This window comes from Leptonychotes weddellii, chromosome 9, assembly GCF_054177405.1.
Source record: "Leptonychotes weddellii isolate Sample4059 chromosome 9, ASM5417740v2, whole genome shotgun sequence".
Taxonomy (NCBI): domain Eukaryota; kingdom Metazoa; phylum Chordata; class Mammalia; order Carnivora; family Phocidae; genus Leptonychotes; species Leptonychotes weddellii.
Window position 1 is genome coordinate 41,356,488 of NC_138377.1, and position 16,913 is coordinate 41,373,400.

Consider the following 16,913-nt stretch of genomic DNA (forward strand, 5'->3'; position numbering starts at 1 on the left):
TTTTTTTTTTTAAAGATTTTATTTATTTATTTGAGAGAGAGAGAATGAGAGACAGAGAGCATGAGAGGGAGGAGGGTCAGAGGGAGAAGCAGACTCCCTGCCAAGCAGGGAGCCTGATGCGGGACTCGATCCCGGAACTCCAGGATCATGACCTGAGCCGAAGGCAGTGGCTTAACCAACTGAGCCACCCAGGCGCCCCCTTTCAGTAGCTTTAAGCAGACCTCAGTATTGCATTGTAGAGTCCCGTGATGCCAACCGTCAGGAGAGAGCACCATGCCTTCGTTCCTGTTCCTGCTAATCCTGCCAAGCATGAATGCTCAACTGATTTTCAGTTAATGTCAGCAGGTAGAAAATGTTCAGTAAAATCTAGCGGAGGCTAGTTGCCTCTTGAGATGGAATAACAAGACCAAAAATAGAAGTAACACATAAGTAATATTTGTACGTCAGAGCGGCGGCTGGCATTCTAAGAAGTACTGAAATGAGGAAGTAAATTAATAGCAGGCAGGAAATTTATAATCACATAGTAGTAAGCAATGGTAGGGTGAGGAGAGGACTGCCTTAAAACTCAGTCAGGGCCCAGTATGGGTTGGTCAACAAACAAACATCTTTCTGACTTTATGGGCTGTTTCAGTTAATATTTGTTAAAGCTAAATTTCAAAGGAAGCAATTTTACAAAGAAAAATGACTAAGGTACTTCTCACATTACTAACCTTAAGCCTTAAAAAGCCCTGCTTTGCAGCCACATGAAACAACATTTCACTCATATCCATATTGCCAACTTAATGGGAATCTTGGAATATCGAGTAGATCCATGTTAGCTTTTTTTTCAATCATACAATGGCCTTTCATTACATTACTCTTATCTAAATGCACAGTGTCATAACATATATGTTAGTACACCTGTTAGCATAAACCCAGATAGTCTTTCTCTAAAATTTACTATAGCTTAAAACTACAAGATACAAAAGTTTAGAATAGCATAAGAATGAGTTGGCAATGAAGAAGAAATTTGAAGGGGCTCTTTGGGAAACTTACTGGACTCTGCATGGAACTTTGTTTTTTAATCTCTGAAACTGCTGGCGTTTATAGCTGCTTTAAGGTCCGTGAAGACATCTAGGTGGTAATACCTACTTTCATTCCTTAGCGATGAGATGGATTACACATTATGTATACTTTTTCATTTTCTGCAAGGTTTTGAAGCACCTGAGTTAATTTTAATGATTTAGGTATATTTGGCCAGTAACATCTGTTTTTCTTTCTTAATGTATTTGGGTTTAGAAATAAAGTTTATAGCAAAGTCAGTGACTACTCTAATATGATAATGTTTTCTTATTTCAAACAGCTAGTTAAAGGCCTTCAGCAAGAGCTGAATCGATTATATTCCCTTTTCTGTTCTCGGAATCCAGACTTTGAAGAAAAAGGGGGTAAAGTCTCAATAGTGTCACATTCTTTGGGATGTGTAATCACTTATGACATAATGACTGGCTGGAATCCAATTCGACTCTATGAACAGTTGCTGCAGAAGGAAGAAGAGTTGCCTGATGAACGATGGATGAGCTATGAAGAACGACATCTGCTGGATGAACTCTATATAACAAAGCGACGGTAAAATACCCTAGTCTCTTCAAAGCATTTTAAAAGTGTTTGTGGAATTACTGGACTTCTTAGGAGAACACTGTAAGATGTTCATGATAAAGAAAAATACATTATTCAGAGTGAGAAGATTATTAGATGCCTAATCAGCTAGAGACTATTTTGTTAATTTTCATGCTAATTGCATGTGTGTTCCAATAGCACAAAATAAGTTGTTTTGTCATCATCTTATTTTTCCTTCCATGTCTTCTTCACAGTTTATTAGGAGTGAAACCTAAAACGTACTCCAACCTGAGTCACCACACAGAATCCTTATCGAAAATGTTTACCAGTTTATAATCCTTCATAGTTTTTACGAATCTTAGAGATGGGCCTTTGTCTGTCTTACTATTCTGAAAATAATTTTAAAACCCTTTTCTCCTTGGCACATAAATTTTTTCACAGATTTACAATTATTTGATCACTTGTGGCCTTCCTGATACTATCTTATAATTCTTTAACACATTCCTATCTTCATCTGTAGTTACATATTGCTCTATTCTTTGTCTTCTTAATGCAGCCCATCAGTTCTAGTGGAATAGTGAAAAGTCACTGATTCTGATAGTTAGCATCATATAAAAACAACCAATTTAGTTGACTAAAACTTCTTTTCAGGAAGCCTTGGATTTGTTTTAGTCTTATAGAAGTTGCCTAAGGATTTCATTTAGAATATTATTAAGTACCATAGGCTAGATACATAAATTTTGTAGTGTCAAAATAATTATAGTTTTGAAAGAAAATATAAGCAAGCCTCAGAGCAGCATTTGAGATATAAAATCCAATAAAAAAAAAAAATGAGGTTTAGAAAATGAACTGAACCTTTAAAAAAAATTAGTTCTGTTATTTATTAAATGTAAGTAGATACAGAACATTATAATGGGAAAAAATTGAAATAACCCAAATGTTAATCAGCAGAGAAGGATTAATAAACTGTGGTTGATCTGATCTGTATGAAGGGCAATTACACAGCTATTACAAAGATTGAAGTAAATCAGGAGGCAATGAAATGAAAAGACCTCCAAGATTCACTATTAAATGTAGAAAAAAAGAAAAACATGGAACAGTGTATATGGTATGAACATTCGGTGTGATTCTTTTTTATTTAAGATGTATATATGCTTGTATTTGCCTCACATTTTTCTGAAGGATCCTCCCAAAGAGCTATTAACAGCAACTATTATGAAGAGTAGGGGTACTTTTACTAATCATTTTATAAATATTTATAGACTACAGCAGGTGCATTTGTTAAATACTGTCAGTAGGGATTAATTTTAGGGATTGGATAATGGGTCATCATTTTCTTTAGTGAACTAGTGAACATCTAATATTTATGAAATTATAAATATTAGTACATAATCTCATACTGCTTCCTAGGCTGAGAGAAATAGAAGAACGGCTACATGGATTGAAGGCATCATCCATGACACAAACACCTGCCTTAAAATTTAAGGTAAGGAAAGAGAGATGAGATTTTCATTATTTATCTGTTTCTTTTCAAACATCATTTGAAGCATGACATTAGCACTCAAGTGAAATCTGAATTTTTATTTCAAATGAATATATATTGAACACATATTGTGTATTGGACATTGCTAGTTTTGGAGTTCTGCAAGGAAAAGAATGGACAAGATGGTTCCCCAACCATCAGAATCTGTAACGCAGTGTTACTGGTACTATTAGCAGTGTATAGATGACATATACATGAGAGAGGGGTTTAAATTTTGCCTGGAAAGGTTTACAAAGGAATGACATTTGTACTTGATCTCAGTAATTTGGATTTTGCCAAGTGGAGGAAAAGAGAAATGCTATTCTGTGTAAAAAAAACAGCATAACAAAGGTGTGGAGGAATATGACTTCATAGTACAAGAAACATGAAATAATCTCAAATAGTGGGAAGAGAAAAAGAGAGACAGATTTGGGAAATATTTAGCATTTAGAATTAACAAACCTTAGTAACCAGCTAGTTGTGGCTGATAAGAAAAATAAGTAGAAGTATAATTAGTGATGATTTTAGGGATGGAAAGTTGGCATTTCATTCAGTGAGAAGTGTATGACAGAAACACAAGATGGGGTGTATGTGGTTAGTTCAGGGCAAAAAAAAAAAAAGAATGCACAGGATTGGGCAATGGGCTGTGGGATAACAGGAAAAGCTAGAAATAAAGACCTTATATTTGATTGGACAGTGGGAAACTTTTCAGGGTTTTTGAGCATCAGAATGGAGCTGTTGAAAGCAGTGGTTTAGAAGAATGAAAAGTGACCAGAGAGATGTGGACATTGACCTGACTGTTGGAAAGGACACAGCCTATAGCTGAATAACAGATAACTTGTTTGCAGTGTTAAATGGAGCATGGCATACATTCCCTAATACTCATTTCCTTTTGAATGTATACCCTAGGATAGTGTACTATATTATCTCTTCTTGAAATCTCTTTCTTTTATCACAGGAACTTAATATCCAGGGTAAGTAATGGAATGATGCAGAAATTTTTTTTTAAAGCAGTAAGAATTTTCTTACTGAGCCTATCTCTATGACTTATGTTTTCTTTTTAAACTTAACACATTTAAAAGCCATATGGTAAAGTTACAACTTATATTTAAAAACCGTATGAGCATGGTCTTTGGAGTCATCCCCGCCTGGAATTTGAGTTCCATCTCTGCCACCATTATTACATATAATCAATGTGTTAAATACATAGAAATGATCTGATAGAAAAAGTAAACTCTTGTATTTCAAGTCCTGGGATTTTTACTGGAGAGTTGAGTATGATCCACCAAGTACATTAGGTTCTCAGTATTAAATATCATACTACTAGAACTTATACACTATAATTGTGTATTCTTCTAAAACAGTCATATGTAGTCTAATAAGAGGGATTTTTAATTGTTATTTAATGACTCATGGAGAAAAAATATAGAAATCTGAAATTTAAAAAGGAATATCTGATGCATTGCCAAATATTTAGGACTCCAGACATCTAAGAGGAACAGAATAGGTGGATTTACTTTGAGAATACAGGTGTTAGATCTGTTACAGGTGACCACTGAATTTAAAAAAAAAACAAACTATTGACAAATACTGGTCTGGAGAGTGGGAAACTTTGTTTCTGATCATGAAGCTTTGCTGCTAACTGGTTATGTAATGTCAGCCAAATCATTTAAGATCTCGAATTCATCTGGGGGCGCCTGGGTGGCTCAGTCGTTAAGTGTCTGCCATCAGCTCAGGTCATGATCCCAGGGTCCTGGGATCAAGCCTCGCATCGGGCTCTCTGCTCCTCGGGAAGCCTGCTTCTCCCTCTCCCACTCCCCCTGCTTGTGTTCCTGCTCTCGCTGTCTCTCTCTGTCAGATAAATAAATAAAATCTTAAAAAAAGAAAAAAGATCTCGAATTCATTTGTTTACTCCTCTCTGGACGAGGAGGTTAGACTAAATGTCTGAAGCGTTTTTTCACCTTTAGAATTCTTTGATGGATGTAGATATCATTACTCCTAGAATAATTACTGGTGTGTTTGTGAAACTGCATTCCAATCATAAAGAAAAGTTATTCATTCCAGGGATGTAGGAATTTAACAAACATTTATGAAACGCCTGACCAAAGCATAAAGCATTTTGCTAGGGTGTATATGTATATATGTGTGGGTATCAAGCAGAAGGATTTACAAAAAGAAAAAAAAAAGAAAGGATTTACATAGCTTCTCTTCTATCTCAACTATTTTTTGTATCTTTCTTTCCTTTATTATCTTAATTATATTTTCCTTTCAAAATTGGTGTTTTCATCTGTTTCACTATTTCAAATGCTTTTTCCTATAATTTTAATTAACACAAGTTAATTTTCTTCAGACATATTGAAGTTACCCAGTCCTTTAAAAACAAAAACTTTCTCATACTTTCTTTAACATAAAGGACCGTTTTCAAAATATATAGTCATTCATTTGGAAAAAAAGAAGAATCACTTCGGATGCAGTGGTGGGAAGAGATTAAAAGTACATAAAATTGGAGCCAGAGACAATATAGTTACAGTGCCATCCAGATGAGAGGCCATGAGGAGAAGTGTTAGAGTCTGTTGGAATAACTTCTTTGATGTGGGGAGGAGAGGGAAGGATGAATTGGGGATATCTCACTCATCAGGATAATGGGACATATGAGAGACGTAGGGTAACTTTAGGAGGAAGGGGTGTCACGTTCTGTATATAATCCAGTGCTGCTGACCACACTAGTTTTCTAGAAGCCCTCTCCCGTGGCTTCCATGTATACTGCATTATCCTGGTTCTCCTTTTCCTTTCACTCTCCCATTTGTAGTCTGCCTCCTTCACCTGCTAATCAAATATAGACATTGCTCATAGTTCCAGCTAAAGCCCTCTCTTACTCTGTGCAATTCCTAAGCCATCTTACCCCTTCTCTGGCTTTATATGTCACTTCTGTGGTGGTGACACATGGACTTGGGAGAGGACATATCCAACTCTCCATCTCTTGCCCTAAAATCTCGGCCCATTAGGTATGTTACAGATAGTTCAAACTTACCTTAAACAAAAACAGGACTTACCTAGAGTTTCCTCTTGTAGTAAATGAACCACTGTCTTCCCAGTCAGCCAGACCCAAAGCTTGTAACTTGCCTCTGACTCATTCCTCATCCCCATCTCCATTCGGTCATGTTGATTCCACTCTCTCATCTCCCATTTCCATTTCTGAATGGAACTTTTTTTTTTAAGATCTTATTTATTTATTTGACAGAGACACAGCGAGAGAGGGAACGCAAGCAGGGGGAGCAGGAGAGGGAGAAGCAGGCTTCCCGCCAAGCAGGGAGTCCGATGCGGGGCTCGAAGCGGGGCTCGATCCCAGAACCCTGGGATCATGAGCTGAACCAAAGGCAGATGCTTAACGACTGAGCCACCCAGGCGCCCCTGAATGGAACATCTTGTCCAGCCCAGTTCAGATTATCTTTTGCTTAAACACTTTCAGTAGTTTCCTAACTTGTCTCTGAGTCACCGGAGTCTCAGTTTTCCAGTTCATCCACACACTACTACCAGGTTTACTAACCACCTAAGACATGGGTCAAATCCTGTTCTTCTTTACTACCTATAAAATCAATTAAGTCCTACTTTTTTTAGTCAAATAGTGAAGGTTCTGTACATTCTCATTCCAAGTTACATTTTCCTGACACCCAATTTTTCAACTGTATCCGACTATTTCTATTTTCTAAATTGAGCCAGGTTCTCTCCTGCGTCTGCCTTAGTTCATAGTGATTTTATCAATCTAAAGTGTCCTCCTTTCTGGCCCAGTGACTCAGCCCCAAATGTAGAAATCCTTTTTACCTTTTATCGCCAATGTTGAATGCTTCCTCCCTGTGTAGCAGAAGACATGAACAGACATTTCTCCAAAGAAGACATACGGATGGCCCACAGACACATGAAAGGGTGCTCAACATCACTCCCCATCAGGGAAATGCAAATCAAAACCTCAGTGAGATACCACCTCACACCTGTCAGAAAGGCTAAAATCAACAACACAAGAAACAGCAAGTGTGGGTGAGGACATGGAGAAAAAGGAACCCTCGTGGACTGTTGGTAGGAATGCAGACTGGTGCAGCCACTGTGGAAGACAGTATGGAGGTTCCTCAAAACATTAAAAATGGAATACCATACGATCCAGTAATTCCACTACTGGGTACTAACCCAAAGAGTACGGAAACACTAATTTGAAAAGATAGATGCACCCCTGTGTTTACTGCAGCATTATTTATAATAACCAAATTATGGAAGAAACATAAATGTCCCTCAATAGATGAATGGATGAAGAAGATGTGAGATATATATATATATAGATATATATATATATGCCATGGAATATTAGCCATTTAAAAAAGAATGAAATCTTGCCTTTTACAAAACATGGATGGGGATCTAGTGGGTATAATGCTATGTGAAATAAGTCAGAGAAAGACAAATACCTTTATAATTTCACTCATTTGTGGAATTTAAGAAACACTTTGACAAACAGACAAACAAATAGACCCTTAAATACGGAGAACTAAATGGTAGTTGCCAAGGAGAGGTGTGGGTGGGTGGTGATGGGTGAACTAGGTATAGGGGATTAAGAATACACTTACTGTGTTGAGTTCTGAGTAATATATAGAGTTGTTGAATCACTATATTGTACACCTGAAACTAATAAACATTGTTAATTATACTGGAATAAAAAAAAACTTCACACAATGTGGGAAAAAAATGCTTCTTCCTGTGTAAACACCCTCAGAGTTGGAATTATTCCTTTCTTTACTCTCTTATTATTTTTTTTTAGATTTATTTATTCATTTATTTATTTGAGAAAGCACAAGCAGGGGGAGCGGCAGGCAGAGGGAGAAGCAGGTTCCCCACAGAGCAAGGAGCCCGATGCGGGGCTTGAACCCAGGACCCTGGGATCATGACCTGAGCCGAAGGCAGATGCTTAACTGACTGAGCCACCCAGGCGCCCCTTTTCTTTACTCTCTTATAGCAGTCTTTCTCTCTATTCATTTATTTTATTCTGCCTCCCCCACAGGATTGTAAACTCTTTGAGTGCAGAAGTTCTGCCTTACTGGTCTTTATAGACTTCACAGCACCTAAAATATTACTTAACACAAAATAGTAGCTTAATGAAACTAAGGCGGTCTTCCTCATTCTTCTCATTCTTTGTTTTCTATTAGATTTAAGGAAAAAGACGTTGCTTCTGAAAATAGATTTTTAGAATAATGGTTGGCATATAATTAACAAGTAATGCGGATACCATCTGAACAAAGCTCATGAAAAAAGACTTTGAAGATAATTTTATTTGCATTTTTACCATGTATTATATTGTGCCCAAATTCTGCTGAAAAGCATTTCACCGGTTTTAAAATTTAGGATAACTTTATCATTTTAGGTTGAGAATTTCTTCTGCATGGGATCCCCACTAGCAGTTTTCTTGGCATTGCGTGGCATCCGCCCAGGAAACACTGGAAGTCAAGACCATATTTTGCCCAGAGAAATTTGTAACCGGTTACTAAATATTTTTCATCCAACAGATCCAGTGGTGAGTTGCAGTTATGGATGTTTTTCCCTCAATACTAACCGTTCCTAAAGACTCTATAAGAAACATTGCAAGGTACACCTGAACTAATGAGAAATTAGTTCATTTATCTGATTATATTTTCATAGATTCCTGTTTTTAAGACATTTGTGTTTTGGTTAATTTATAGGGCTCAGAAAATACCTTAGAGATGATCTGTTTATGTCATAGTGTAATAGCATAATGAAAAATACTATCTCTGGACAATTAATACCTGGAACAGCAGTCTTCTTAACTGTTAAACCATTACCAGATGTGATACCAATAACCCAGGAACCATAAATTTTAAAATCCCACTTTAAACTCTTCTTTCTCGAAAGCATGCTATAATATTGAAATGTGTCTGGTAGGTCCCCTTAGAAATGAAAATATTTTAATATTATGTGTTAAACATGAAAAAATGGATGAATTTATTTTAGCCTGGTGGGATTATAAAATTTGAGGTTTTTATATTCTCTCTTATGTTTGTACTGTTAATAATTTTTTAATGTAAATACTCCAGTGATCTTGCATCCAGGTAGGCCATGTAATACCAAGTAAGATTTTTAGATGAGAAAAATGCTTCCTTAAATCCTTTTTGGGGACAAGGTTAGGTATAACTAAATTTAAAACAAACCATTTTAAATAGCATTCATTCTCAGAAAAATAGCTTTGTCTTTTAAAAGATCTTTAGCTAGTACCAAGTAAATATAACATTGATTAAATACAAGAATTTTAGAAAATTTCCTATATGTTAAAGAATCAAAAATGCTATATTTAAGAAATAAATTTCACTGAGTTGGAAACTAGTATCAGATTCAAATACAGACGGCACAATCTTGGCCAAGTCTCTCTTGAGACTGTTTGTTATCTGTATGTTGCAGATGATAATATTTTACCTCATAAGGTTGTTGGTATTAAGTAAAATATATGTGAAAACACCCAGCTAGACATTAAGTATTTCATTAATATACATTCATTTTACTCATTGCCTTGTAACTTGAAAGTGAGAGTTCATAGGGGAACTCTTCATTGTATACCCTATTCTGGGTATAATCTTAACTTTGTTATATTATATAGGGGGGCTCCAAAGTCATTGTATTATTTTAAGTTATTTTTATTATTCATTTTATAGTTTTCCTGTGACTTTTTTAAGTGAAGTTTTTTTTAATAAAGTTTATGTCAGAACTGTGCTAGGCAGTATTTACAAACGTTATCTGTTCCTCAACATCCTTATGAGGTAGGAAGCAGTAATCTCCTTCCTATAGCTCGGGAAACAGTGTCTCTGAGACCTTGCAACTCAGTAGCTGTCATACACTTAATAAGCAACAGAGGCCGGAATATGAACTTGGGGAATTCTAATTCTGATTGGCCAAATCCATTCATTACCTTTTCTGCTATATCATCCCTTCTTCACGTTAGACAAATGGTCTTGTATCAGCATGTAATTTGTGCTGTTACTATATTAATCTATTTGAAAATAGAGCTTACTGAGAGCTCCTAAAATATTACAGATTGACCTTATTTATCATGTTCTAGTTTATGTTTACTGCTTCAGCTTTGTTGTTGAGACTAACATAAATCTAATTGTTAGATGATATCAGAATACAATAAAAAATGAATGTTTCTCTGAAAAACAAATTAACGGGCACTGTTAGCTTAGACCAACGCTAATTGGTTTCTTAATAATCTCATCATTAAGGATATATAATTAGACCAATTACATATTATTAACAGTAAACAAATAGGAATGCATGTTAGAAATACCTGGTTTTTTTAAATTCCCTAAGGTCTGCTGAGCAGGCAATAGAATAAGAATAAACAGTTTAGTAAAATCCAACCATTGTGCCTTAATGTTGTGTTTCTTTGAATTTTTTTTAATCAAGGCTTATAGATTAGAACCGTTAATACTGAAACACTACAGCAACATTTCACCTGTCCAGATCCACTGGTATAATACTTCCAATCCTCTACCTTATGAGTACATGAAGCCAAGCTTTCTCCATCCAGCAAAAGAACCTACCTCAATTTCAGAGAATGAAGGCATTTCAACAATACCAAGCCCTGTGACCTCACCAGTCTTGTCCCGCCGACACTATGGGGAATCTATAACAAATATAGGCAAAGCAAGTATATTAGGTAATTTCTCTTAAGTATTTCTTATCAGTAAATATAAGCACTTTTTTAGATAGGCATTAAATTTGGGGTACTTGAAAATACTCTCTGTATTACAAAACATCCAACACTTAATCCCTGTGTTTAGGATTAACTATCCTCTCACTGTTCATACTGAGAGCCAAAAGCCCTAAACGTTCTCTAATTAGATCAGATCTTATAGTTTTAGACTATGAGATAGCTGGATATTCAGGGGAAGGTCTGGGAATCAAGACCCTCAGTTTAATCTTGGCCTTGCCACCTACTGTGAGATCTTGGGTAAGTCACATCATTTTTAATGGTGTGCTTCCTCATCTGTAAAATGAGGGAATACTTGAGTTCTAAGGGTGCCCCCGCCAACGAGTTCCCCACTTTGTGTCTTAACAGTCTTTCAAACCGGGTCCATCCTGGGGGCAACAAGGATATTTAATTTCTCTAAATGATTGCCAACACCAGCCACAGTGTTTGGTGTAGCCCTGGAGTTCAGTTACGTGCCACTTGAATTAGTCCATTGCTCTTGGTTACGGGTTGTCTTAATATAAAATGCCACAAGATGGCACTATAAATAGGTGTTTCATTGATATTTCACTTTGTCATACAGATTGTTTATGATAGCTTTTTATAAAATATTCACCTAATTTTAGTAGTAAAGCATATCAATAATAAATACATACCCATGTCAATGGCATGGTTCTGTTATTAAAGTTTTTAATCTTACCAAACACTTGAATAAACAATGATCACTTGAATAAAATAGAATCTTTATTCTTTTTTTTTTGTAAGCTATATTCCTACAGTTTGTACAACTCTCATTCTATTCAACACCATTTTTACTTAGAAACCTACAATATAAATTGCAGTTTTCCTATGTTCCCACCCTGGAAAAATATGACTAGGGCTTGGTTCCTCTGCCAGGTGGCTGTAACTGTGGATAGTGCTCTGTAGCTTGGTATGTGGTGTGATTCAACAGACTGACTGCCCTGTTGTGTGAAATACAGGGGCCGCTAGCATTGGAAAGGGCCTTGGAGGAATGTTGTTCTCAAGATTTGGACGTTCATCTACATCACAGTCGTCTGAGGCATCAAAAGACTCAATAGAAGACGAGAAGAAGCCAGTTGCCTTGCTTCCCACGACCACTGTTGCAACACAGATCCTTCCACACAGCAGTTCTGGCTTTCTGGATTCTGCATGTTAGTTCATACTCTTCTTTCCTTACGTTTATACCCTATCTCTTACAACTTGAGGCACAGAGGATGAAGATACTGACAGGAGCAGTCAACTCTAAATCTAAAGCATAAGTTAGCTTTTAAAGAAACAATGCTTTCCTTTGATTATATTTTTAAGTGTAATTCCCAGGTAAATGCAGTATTACTCTCTGCATTGGTGACTTAATAGTTAAGAATTATTAATAATCAGGGCCTGGTGGCAAGGTGTCTTAAACATCAAGTATAAAACAAATCTCTTTGGGGTGAGCACCCCCTGATTTTTATGAAGTAGAGTTTTTATAATATGGCCTTAAAAATTAATTTAACTGCTTCAAACCTATACTGTGTATATTCTTGATACTTTTTAAAAGCCACTATGCCAAAACCATCCTGCTGCTAATTCCACAGTTCCCTTCATCCAACCAAATTATAAGACTTTCAGGCTTATATTATTGTATTGGATCTGCTGTATGGCTTTCAATCCTATCCCAGCTACCTAGCAAAAGTAGATATTCAAGAAGTAAGTGAATGAATGGATAGTTATGCTGGACTTAGCATTACCATGGAGCTTTATTTAATTTTTTCCAGTAGATTTCTAAGGTTTAAGATCTTGAATAGTTGTGAAACTCTTACACATTTATTATATATATCTAATTCCAAGGGTCTAAATTTGAACCTTATATTTAAGTGTCCATTAAAATAAGACTAGTAAGTCCTATTTTTCTATTGATTTACGTAAGGAAATGTGGATTCTCAAACTAGCTGCTTTTTGTAACTATAGCCAGCAGAAAGCTTTCCTTCCTTTTGTCAGTAAATGTTTAAGCAGATTTTATTTCAGGTACTTGTAGCCTTATTTTCTTGCTGTGTCTGCTACTCTAAATTTTAAAATGACCAGCATCCATTGCCATCCATAAAACATACTTAAAAAGGAAACTCAGATGTGGCAGTCCTAGAGGCTGGATCTTTCTCCACAGTCAGGCCCACTCCAGAAGGAATTGTCCTGGACATTCCTGACTTGGACATTCCTATTTGGGCCAGTAACATTTTTTTAACTTAATCCTATTTATGTCAGACTCTTGAGTACTGAAAATTTTATAATTGTAAGCCTTTTGAACACTGCCTAGAAAATTCATTTTAGACTTTGATATTTGTACAAAATTCATTTTTTAGTTTCTTACATAAGTTCCTATACTATTGCTGACTTAAGCTTTTACTTCTATTTAATACCAGAAATGTGACTGTAAAAATACAAAATTCTATTGTGACATGCCGAGGTCAAAACTCTAAACTTCCGAGGAAAAATACTTTCAAAGAATTTTGTAAGATGGCAGGTAAAAAGTCACAATTCCTTGTAATGTTAATGCCCCCGAGAAAGGGTAATGAAGACATAAAGAGAGAATCTATAGTATCTGAGGGAAGAAAGCTGTTTTTTAGGTCTTTTTACTGTTTAACATAGTAATTTCAAAATGGTAATAGAGAAACCTCTCTCTTCTTTCAGGACAGCAGTTATAGAGGTGCTTAGCTATATTGCATCATTATATTTTGATAGCTTAACAATACACTTTCTGTCATTCTTGCATATAAATTCTTTGTTGGTCCTAATGGTAAATACCTTGTCGACTATAGACTCCACTAAATATGAGCTAATGGTAACTCTTGGTTAACATATATTTATCTCTAGACATCGATGTAGCTATTAAAATTAAACTACTATAGAATTCCACGTTTTAAACCAAATTCCCAAGATTTGCCTTACTAATTCTCAGACTTGCTTCAATAATACACTTCTATGTAATCCTGATTTAGACATTCCTTATGTCATACTTGCTGTATCTTGCAAATCATAAAGCCTTTCTTCCTTAAATCTTCTTTCTGGAATTTGGTCATCGTGACTAGGTGATTCTGGCTTCCTTCCTTCTTTCTGCTCACACTGATTGCCTCAGTTCTTCTTGATAACCTTTATTCTGAAGCTTCAGATTCTCTTGCTTTTTCAAGGTAAGATGGACACAGACTTTGAATTCATGAATCAATCTGGGTTTCTCTCTTTGAAGAGTATGTGTGTGTTGTCCGTTGAAACCGCTTTATTGTCATCAAGTTGAAGCATCTTAGATAGCTATTCTTCATTTCTTTTGAAAAGTCCAGGCTTATATATGGTGGTTTTATGGTTCCATTTCTTGTGCTCCTCTGTGTTTGTAACATATTATATATATTAAAAAAAAAAAAAAGTCTGTTTCTTTTAGCATGTTTTGCCTCTACATTAGAATTTATGTGAGCTATAAATTTTGGAGGTATCTGGGTGTCAACAGATTATGACATTGTATTTCAAAGTTAATTATGCTTACATTTTCCATGAAAGAGCTCTTCATAAAAACCAAAGTGTGTACTTCTTTATGTATGCTAGGTGTAATCAGCATATTTGGGAGTAGTATTCTAACTTTTGACCACTACATCATTGAAGACCCTTTGTAGCCATCAGCCAACACTTTACAGCATCTTGTATTTTCAGCCAACACTTTACAGCATCTTGTATTTTTTTTTTCACAGATTTCAGACTTCAGGAATCGTTCTTTAATCTCCCACAACTTCTTTTTCCGGAAAATGTAATGCAGAATAAAGATAATACCCTCGGTATGGTATATGTCAGGAATAGCGCCAGAATACTATGAAAATGATCTACTTAGAGGTCTTCTGCTCACTGAAAAATTTCATCAATTCTTCTGTGAGATCAGCTTGAATGTCACCATTATAGACTATTTTATATATATTTTCTTCCTGTATTTTCTAATCTTAAGTAGTAGTGGTCCTGAAACTCAAGTATTGATTAGCCACTCAATGTGCTAAAATGATACTCCTGTACGTTCCTACAAAGAAGGAACCTTATAGAGAGGGAAGAAAAGCATTAGTCTGTTTTCCTTCTTTATTGTCCTAAAGGCTTCAGAGAGGTTCACTGTTCTTTTCATGTAAGACATGTAGATATAAAAAGGTTTCATAATATAAGATATGTAGTCATTCCCAGTTATTTCAGGTGTCAGTAACATTACTCCTTAGGGCTGTAGGTATGCACAAATATTTAACCTTCTTTAAGAGGGGTAGGGTTGCTTTTAAAAATTAGTGGTTTGGGATGTAAGAGATATTTTCAGTCTTTTAATTTTCAGCAGATTCTAAATGTATCACTAAGGATTCATCTTAGTTTAAAATCACTTTATCATTAACTTTCATTCCTTTTTCCACAGCTCCTCTCTTTTTCCTTTTTCTTTTTTTTTTTTTTAATATTGGATTTGTCTTTAACAAAAAATATGTTACAAGTTTTTCCTTGGATTTTTAACTGCATCTAATTTTACAACTTCTCTGTTTAACTGTTAATATCCCATACTTTTTTTTCTATTTTAAAAGAAAAAAAAACTCGATAAAAATTCCAAAACAATATTTTAATATAACAAACGGATTCGGGTTTTTTTGCTCCCTAGCAACAGTTTGTGTTGCTGTAACTTCATGAATTTCCCCCCAAGGAATGATCTTATATAAGTGCTCTCTCTGGCCCCACTCATGTAAATAGTTAGTCAAATCCATGAAGAAATTATTTGATTTGTGCATTTTGCATATTTAATTGGATGAAGGAAAATTAATCCACTCATTTATCGTGCATTCAAGTAGCCCTTATATCTACCATCTTAAAACGATCCCAACTATCTAGGCAACTAGACCACTAATTATAACTACACCAAACTGACTCAAATGGTAATATGTGTGTGGCTTCTATTTCTCTTCCCCTGCTTTTTTTCATTTAACAATTACTTGTTAAAGGTTTACCATGGGTCAAGGTACCAAGCTTGTCACTAGAAAAGATACCAATATGAAACAGACTTCAGTACTGCCCACAAAGATGTAAATGCTGGTGTTGAAATTAAATATTTTCCAGAGAATATATATATATTCTAGTAGGGAGGTGAATAACTACATGAATAATTATAGTATATGGTAGAATATGATGAGCCACATAACAAAGGTACAGGTAAAGGACTCTGTCAGTTCTAGGGAATGAGAAAATGCTTTCAGGTAGGAAAATCATAAAAGGCTCTGTGGAAGTAGGATTTGGACATGCAGAGAGAAAAAGATGTTTCAGGAGAAAAAACAGCATAAGCAAAGCACAGGGTATGTAGAGAACCAGAAGTTAGTTAAATGGAAGGGAATCGTTCTAAATAGGATTGGAAAAGTTTCTTAAACCAGATTGTAGAGGGTCCAACAAATCTGCCCATCTCCTGGAGTTTTTTGTATTCAAGATTTACCCACAGAGCCTACATTTACCCATAAAGCCCATCTGTTCTCAAACATGAGGTATTTTGAGTATCTTTCAGGATAGATTAATATTGGGAAATTATTTTAGCAGATATGAAAACTGATTACAAAACTCATTTTAGAGTTTTTGTTTTTTCCTTTTTTTTTTTAAGATTTTATTTATTTGAGAGAGCGAGAGTGAATGAAGGCGGGGGTATGACGGAGAAGGAGAAACAGACTCCCCACCGAACAAGGAGCCCGATGCGGGGCTCCATCCCAGTACCCTGAGATCATGACCTGAGCCCAAGGCAGATGCCTAATGACTGAGCCACCCAGGCGCCCCAGAGTTCTTGTTTTTTCAAATAAAGGACAGCTGGAGAGTATTCTTAAATGTATTTGAAATTATAACAATTCACAAAATATAGATATTCCTTGAATGTCAGACACCTAACCACATGAAATGTATAGCTGAACTGAGGCAGCACAAAAATAAGACATAATTTACCAACAAGAACTCAGCATAATCTTTTTTATTATGAAAGAATCTTTTGCCAGTGATTTGAAAACACAATTTCCTTTACTAGTATTT

At 35.6% G+C, this 16,913-nt stretch overlaps 1 protein-coding gene across 1 annotated transcript in view; it reads left to right on the forward strand.

Moving 5' to 3' along the window:
- Positions 1-16,913, forward strand: part of DDHD1 (DDHD domain containing 1) — a 57,573-nt gene that overhangs the window by 34,197 nt on the left and 6,463 nt on the right. The window contains exons 8-13 of the mRNA XM_031030454.2: positions 1,343-1,605; positions 3,007-3,082; positions 8,526-8,675; positions 10,577-10,829; positions 11,843-12,034; positions 14,594-14,677. Coding sequence (XP_030886314.1) covers positions 1,343-1,605; positions 3,007-3,082; positions 8,526-8,675; positions 10,577-10,829; positions 11,843-12,034; positions 14,594-14,677 — 1,018 coding nt within the window. The remainder of the gene's footprint in view (positions 1-1,342; positions 1,606-3,006; positions 3,083-8,525; positions 8,676-10,576; positions 10,830-11,842; positions 12,035-14,593; positions 14,678-16,913) is intronic.